Source organism: Bos javanicus, chromosome 5, assembly GCF_032452875.1.
Source record: "Bos javanicus breed banteng chromosome 5, ARS-OSU_banteng_1.0, whole genome shotgun sequence".
NCBI lineage: Eukaryota > Metazoa > Chordata > Mammalia > Artiodactyla > Bovidae > Bos > Bos javanicus.
Window position 1 is genome coordinate 59,912,597 of NC_083872.1, and position 7,509 is coordinate 59,920,105.

The 7,509-nt window shown below is 35.3% G+C and overlaps 1 protein-coding gene across 1 annotated transcript; it reads left to right on the forward strand.

The window, feature by feature from the left end:
• The first annotated feature begins 3,116 nt into the window (after nt 1-3,116).
• LOC133248730 (olfactory receptor 9K2-like) lies at nt 3,117-4,103 on the forward strand. Its single transcript, XM_061419057.1, has one exon. The coding sequence runs from the start codon at nt 3,132-3,134 to the stop codon at nt 4,101-4,103; it is 972 nt and encodes a 323-aa protein (XP_061275041.1). The 5' UTR covers nt 3,117-3,131.
• The last annotated feature ends 3,406 nt before the right edge of the window (nt 4,104-7,509 follow it).

Consider the following 7,509-nt stretch of genomic DNA (forward strand, 5'->3'; position numbering starts at 1 on the left):
AGGTGAAACTGGAGAGTGAAAAAGTTAGCTTAAAGCTCAACATTCAGAAAACGAAGATCATGGCATCTGGTCCCATCACTTCATGGAAACTAGATGGAGAAACAGTGGAAACAGTGTCAGACATTATTTTTTGGGGCTCCAAAATCACTGAAGATAGTGACTGCAGCCATGAAATTAAAAGATGCATACTCCTTGGAAGAAAAGTTAAGACCAACCTAGACAGCATATTCAAAAGCAGAGACATTACTTTGCCAATGAAGGTTGGTCTAGTCAAGGCTATGGTTTTTCCTGTGGTCATGTATGGATGTGAAGGTTGGACTGTGAAGAAGGCTGAGTGCCGAAGAATTGATGCTTTTGAACTGTGGTGTTGGAGAAGACTCTTGAGAGTCCCTTGGACTGCAAGGAGATCCAACCAGTCCATTGTGAAGGAGATCAGCCCTGGGATTTCTTTGGAAGGAATGATGGTAAAGCTGAAACTCCAGTACTTTCATTACCTCATGCGAAGAGTTGACTCATTGGAGAAGACTCTGATGCTGGGAGGAATTGGGGGCAAGAGGAAAAGGGGACAACAGAGGATGAGATGGCTGGATGGCATCACTGACTCGATGGACTTGGGTCTGAGTGAACTCTGGGAGTTGGTTGATGGACAGAGAGGCCTGGCGTGCTGCAATTCATGGGGTCGCAAAGAGTTGGACACGACTGAGCAACTGAACTGAACTGAACTGAACCTTAGTTAATTTTTTCCTGTTTAAAATTTCTAAAGTACCTTCTCGTCCTAAACTGATGGTGCTTAGTCGCTCAGTCATATCCGACTCTTTGCAACCCCATGGACTGTAGCCACTAGGCTCCTCTGTCCATGGGGATTCTCCAGGAGAGAATACCTGAGTGGGTTGCCATGCCCTCCTCCAGGGGATCTTCCCAGCCCAGGGACTGAACCCAGGTCTCCTGCATTACAGGCAGATTCTTTACCAACTGAGCCACCAGGGAAGCCTAAACGCATTAAACTTTTACTAATATTCAATTGTAATAAGGAAAATATCTGGTCTCACGTCATTTTTGCTCTCTATGCACTTAAGAAACCCAGATAAATTCTAAACATACTTTTTAATTTAAAAACTGATTCCAAAAAAAATGAAAATTGACTTAAAATATTTAAGAAAATGACAATATTATCAAATTTGACTTATTAAATAGAGTAGTATGTCTGTGATTTTAATGTAGTCTTTTAGTGACATTGTAGTTTTAAAGGAATTTTTAAGTAGAGATCCTAATCTCATAAATATATTTACTAAAGATATAAAGATAATTCAATTGAATGCTCATTTCCTCCACTATATTTTCTGTTTGGTATTTAAATATAAGAGAACAGAATTAGCAACCATTATCTGACTTTGAATTTGTGATTTAGAGGGCATTTGTCATAACATGAATTATAGCTATATCAAGAAATACAGGCGATCATAATTTCAAGTGAATTTTTCTCTTTTGAAAATAGCGAGAATAATTTACTACATAGTTTAAAGTATTTATTTATCTAAAATTTGTTTCATGTAGTACAAACATTTAAATCTCTTTTCTATGTCTATGAATATCTATGAGATAATACCGGAAAGTTTTTCTTTGTCAGTGAAGATAATGAAGTCCAGAAACCTTTCCCAAAGGATATGCACAACTAGAGAAGGGAAAGTCCCTTGCTTTTAACTATTATTAGACCATTTGTTTGTGCCTAAGGTTACTTAAGTCCTCATAGACAATAGCCCAAGAATCTGCACTTATGTTACCATAATTGACGTTACGATTGTGTATGTGCCAAGTCACTTTAGTCATATCCAACTCTTTGTGACCCTGTGGACAGTATCCCACCAGGCTCCTCTGTCCAGAGGATTCTCCAGGCAAGAATACTAGAGTAGGTTGCCAAGACCTTCTCCAGGGGATCTTCCCGACCCAGGGATTGAACCGGTGTTACTTATGTCTTCTGCATTAGCAGGCACGTTCTTTACTGCCACACCTCTCCCAGTGGAATCCGTGACAGAGAATGAGTAAAACCTCAGTGCTGAAATATCCTGAGGAAGGTTTCACAGGCTTATAAATAACTAAGTACATCATAAACATCACTGCTGATACTCTAGCTCATGATCATGGACTCTGGACAATACAAGTTGCTGTGGGCTTTAAATAACTGTAATTACCCACTTATCTTTATCTTAAGACACATACAGTATAACAGAATTTAGGAAAGGAATTTTCCTGTCTGTAAGTCAGTGAAGTTTACTTGCATTGTTTAAATAGTGAGATCTCTTAAATTGATGGAGCCTTGGTAGAAAGTCATTCATTGCAGTGTAAAGATTGGAATATTTGCTACCTTCTCTCTGCTTCAAAAAGAGGGCTAAATTATTATGATTTTTAATTGATTATTAATGGAAAAGAAGTATTTATAATGTTACAATAAAAATGTGTGTATTTGGGATAATGGTTTTGACCTGAGCAAAGAATAATATTTCAAAATAGCTTTGGAGAACTTTATCTTCTAAGTGTCATTTTTTTGTGTGTTATTAATTTTAACATACAAATAATAACTATTTTTATTCTGTTTTCAAAGATGGCTACAATAAGGGAAACTACATATATTGAGCTAAAACAAAGTAAAAATATTTTTTATATATTTACTACTGTCATGTAATGAGTCAAAACACTGACATAGCTATCATAATGGCTATAAATACTACCTTAAAAATTAGATTCATTACTCCTATTCATTACTCCTAGATAATATGAAATACTGCTATTTTAAATGAAGAAAATCTCTTACCTATAAATATACTGAGTAGAAATTTAAAATGTGAGTAATTTTAGGCAATAAAATAGGCTAATTTCTTGCAGAAGTCCATGCCACATATAATTTAATAAAATAACCAAAGAGAATCTTTCATTGCTTAATAGAATAACAGTTTAAGAAGCCTAATGACATCTACTTCAAATTCTTGCATGTTCCTGACATTAAAATTTATTTCTATGCAATGTCTCATTAAAATGTAAATAATTTAATTCTACATCTAGAGAGTATTAATAGCACTACAATCAAAGCCACAATTTCATTTATTTTGCTTTGTGCCTTTCAGTAGATTTCTGCCATGGGCCACAGGGAAACAAGCAACCACTCAGAAGTGACTGACTTCATTCTTGTCAGCTTCAGGGTCCACCCAGAGTTCCACATCCTCCTCTTCCTGCTTTTTCTACTTGTCTATGCCATGATCCTTCTAGGGAACGTTGGCATGATGATTATTATTATGACTGATCCCCAGCTGAACACACCAATGTATTTCTTCCTAGGCAACCTGTCCTTCATTGATCTCTTCTATTCATCTGTTATTGCACCCAAGGCTATGATCAACTTCTGGTCTGAGAGCAAGTCCATCTCCTATGCAGGCTGTGTGACCCAGCTGTTTCTCTTTGCCCTCTTCATTGTGACTGAGGGATTTCTCCTGGCAGTCATGGCTTATGACCGCTTCATTGCCATTTGCAACCCACTCCTCTACTCAATTCAGATGTCAACACGTCTCTGTGTTCAGTTGGTAGCTGCTTCCTACTTTTGTGGCTGTATCAGCTCAGTTATTGAGACCAGCATGACATTTACTTTACCCTTTTGTGCTTCTCGGGCCATCGACCACTTTTACTGTGATTACCGTCCACTTCAGAGGATTTCTTGTTCTGATCTCTACATTCCTAATATTGTATCCTTTTTCCTATGCAGCATTATCATTTTGCCTACCATAATTGTCATTACTGTGTCTTATATATATATTGTATCCACAGTTCTAAAAATACGCTCCACTGAGGGGCGAAAGAAAGTCTTCTCCACTTGCAGCTCTCACCTGGGAGTCGTGAGTGTACTGTATGGTGCCATCATCTTTATGTATTTCATCCCTGACAGATTTCCTGAGCTGAGTAAAGTGGCCTCCTTGTGTTACACCCTGGTCACTCCCATGTTGAATCCTTTGATTTACTCTCTGAGAAACAAAGATGTAAAAGAAGCTCTGAGGAAGATCCTAGGGAATAAACTATGTTTATTTAATTCTATATTAACTGAAAATAGAATTAAGTAAATGTAATATAACTGAAAGCACTAAGTTTTATAACAACCTGGGGAAGGACTGATTTAAAAAAAATGTACCCATTAATCTTAGAGACTATTTGAATCCTGTATACTTACTGCTAAAGAATACATTTGTACTATGTTCTGTCTGGCTGTTGATTTTGGAATGAAATGACTTTCTCTGTACTTCATTTCATGTTCATCTTCATTTTGGATAATGATCATGATTGCCTTGTAGTTTGTTTTTAGGAAGTACATATTCCAATTTTACTCCAAACTCTGAGATTGTTGTTTGGGATGTATTGTTTATCTTGAGTCAGTCACATATGTTATGTGGTTATATGTTTACTTGGTAGAGGTAATACAATCTGATGTATTAAGCAAGACAGAACAAAATATTAGATTTACTGAAGAAATCTTTGTGAATGTCTAGTGAGAGAATCAGATAGTCTGTAGTACATAGAGTCTGAAGTGTGAAATGTAAGTAGCACCTAATGGAGAAGGGAATGGCAACCCACTCCAGTATTCTTGCCTGGCAGGCTACAGTCCATAGGGTCACAAAGAGTCGGACATGACTGAGTGATTAACAGTTTCCAAATGGCTAAATGAATGGCACATTTATTTCATGGTTTCTCTGAGTTAAATCATTATTATTTCTCCCTTCATTTGAATATCTACTAAGCTGATAAATTATTTTTGAAAATTCTCCTTTTTCACAAGAAAACTAATAAAAATAAACTAGTACAGATAATTCACATTTTGCTATATATGCCTTAGTGAGAATTCATTCATCAAATTAATATTTATTGAATTTTGATGTACTCTTTGCTTATAAAAATTCATAGGTGTAAATAATTTCTGTACTTGAGATCACACTAATTGAGGGAAAATATCTAAGCAATAGTCATATGGTAAACCCAGTGAATAAAGGCATATGTAGAAATTACAAAGAGAGAGCAGCTTATACAGATGATGATATAAATTACTTTTTTCTACAGGCAGCAGAGAGCACTGGGGATTTTTTTTTTTAAAGATATTGTGTTCTAAAAAAAAATAAAGATATTTTGTTCTAATAGGCATTTTATAAAAATCACATTGGTAACTTGCAGTAGATAAATATTCATGGAAGGAGATAATCACAGAAAATGTGTGATTGTTCAAGTAAGAGGTTATGGTGGCTTTAAGGATAATAGTCTTACACAAGATGGTGAAAAGAGGGAATACCTTTAAAATTATTGATAAACTAAACTGAACACTGATTAATGGATGATAAAATAAGAAATAGGTGGAAGTGAATAATGACTTCTAATGTTTGAGGATCTCTGAGTAAACGCTGCCTCACAAACTGAGGAGGAAAATATGAGTAATAATAGTTAATCATTAAGAGTTAAGAAAATAATGTCAGATCAGACTGAGTTTTCTAATTCTGGTTTTGTTTATGTGCTCCATACTCAACTGTCTTTACTTTGCAGAAACTCCTATTTCTCAGTTTAATATAATTATGACACTAATGTCTAAAAGGTAAAGACTCTGTGCTTCGGATTTAGCTGAAGTGGAACTGAAAAGAATTAGGACTTTCTTTCTTTGAAGGCTTGTTCCATTATAGGACTCAGAATGTTGCATGAAAAATTCTATATTTTACATGCAAAAGAGTGCTAGTAAAATATGCCTAAATAGATTGAAGAGCACATTTATCTAAAACATTCTTATGTCTTTAATCTCATCTTATGACATCCCATTACATTTATAGTTATAGCTGATTGTAGAGTCATAACTAGTAAATTTTATTAAATTAAGTTTTAGAGTTCATGGTATTGAATCCTCACTCAGTTGCTGCTACACTAACAGCAATTATATTTAAAAATTTAGCCTCCTTTTATTATTCTGTTTTTATATAAGAAATATCTAAATAAATTGTTGATTAATAATGATAATGTTTTTATTATAATACATAATAAATATATAATAAATACACATAAATACATTTTCTATTTTCTTGAGTATCTTTCTATTTTTCAGGAGAAAATTAAACCTTTTTTAAAAAAAGATACTTCTGAATCATTGCTCAAAAATGCAAGTTCTCAGATCTAAAAAAGATCTGCTCATTATTTTTTAAAAAACACGTTATTGAGGAAGAATTTGTGTGAAATAAACAGTATGTATTTAAAGTGAACAACTCTATGAGTTTTGGTGTCAATAAAAACACCACATCTTCAAGATACAGAACATTTCCTTCATTTCCAAAAGGTTGATTATGCCTCTTTTCAGGCCATGCTTCCCTCCAAACCCATTTCTAGATAACCAGTGCTTTGGCTGGTTTATAATAGAGTCATACAGTATGTGCTCTTTTCTCTCAGGCTTCTTCATACTCTTCTTCAATTTACTCTGAGTAAATTGATTTTGAAATTTATTTTGTCATGTATAATATTCCAGTTTCCATTACACATGTATACCAATTTTTATGCACTCTTAAATATGGGCAATTGATGTTTGTTAAGCTTTTAGATATTGTGTATACAGCTGTTATAAGTGTTCATATGTGTTTGCCTAGTTTGTTTCCTTTATCTTTGCTGAATTTTGAGACTTGTTATTCTTAGATCTCATAATAAATATATATTTGACTTGAAGAGACTACCAGGGAAATATATAGAAATAAATAAAGAACAAACCCAACAAAATCTACTAAATCTCAGGAAGAATAGTGAGAATCTATGACATTTGAGCCAGGACCCACTCCCTCCCTGCCCTCTCTCATCCCAGCAGAGCTGAAAGTGCACTCAGTCAAGTACAGGCAGGAACATAGAGATCCCTCTGCTCCTGGATCCCAGTCAAAGGTTGCCATCTAAAAAAGATGGTACAGTCAATCCCCTTGATTGTAGTTGCTGCTAACATTACTTGTCCCCTCAAGCTCCACGTTGAAGAAAGTCTAATCAAGGCAAGAGTACCTAAAATGTCTGGTGATCTCTACCCAACCCCCATTCATGGATAAAATCTCTACCCTAAGCATGCCAGGCCAGGAGTACTGGGCCCCAATTCCAGCTGCTCCAGTTCTCTCAAAGGATAGAAATTTTATGCTCAGAATACCATAGGCTAGTGGCCTCCCTCAGAAAACTTCTCCTAAAGCAGGAGTGTCATTCTGAGCTAACTGGGCCACTATTCCTGCTCCAGTGCAGGTTTTACCTAGAACAAAATGTGTACCGTGATAACAGAGGGCTCCATAGCTCTCTGCATGTGAAATGACTCTATCTGTAAAAATGTGTATGAAATTCAAGCTTAAGTGAACTCCAAAACTTAATAAATATTTGGTGATAAGCAATTAAAAGGAGACTGGTGGTTCTATAAGAGCAAAAAGCTAACTGTAGACCAACTAAATGTTTATCAGAAAGAATCAAGGAAGAAAGCAGCTAAAAAAGGTC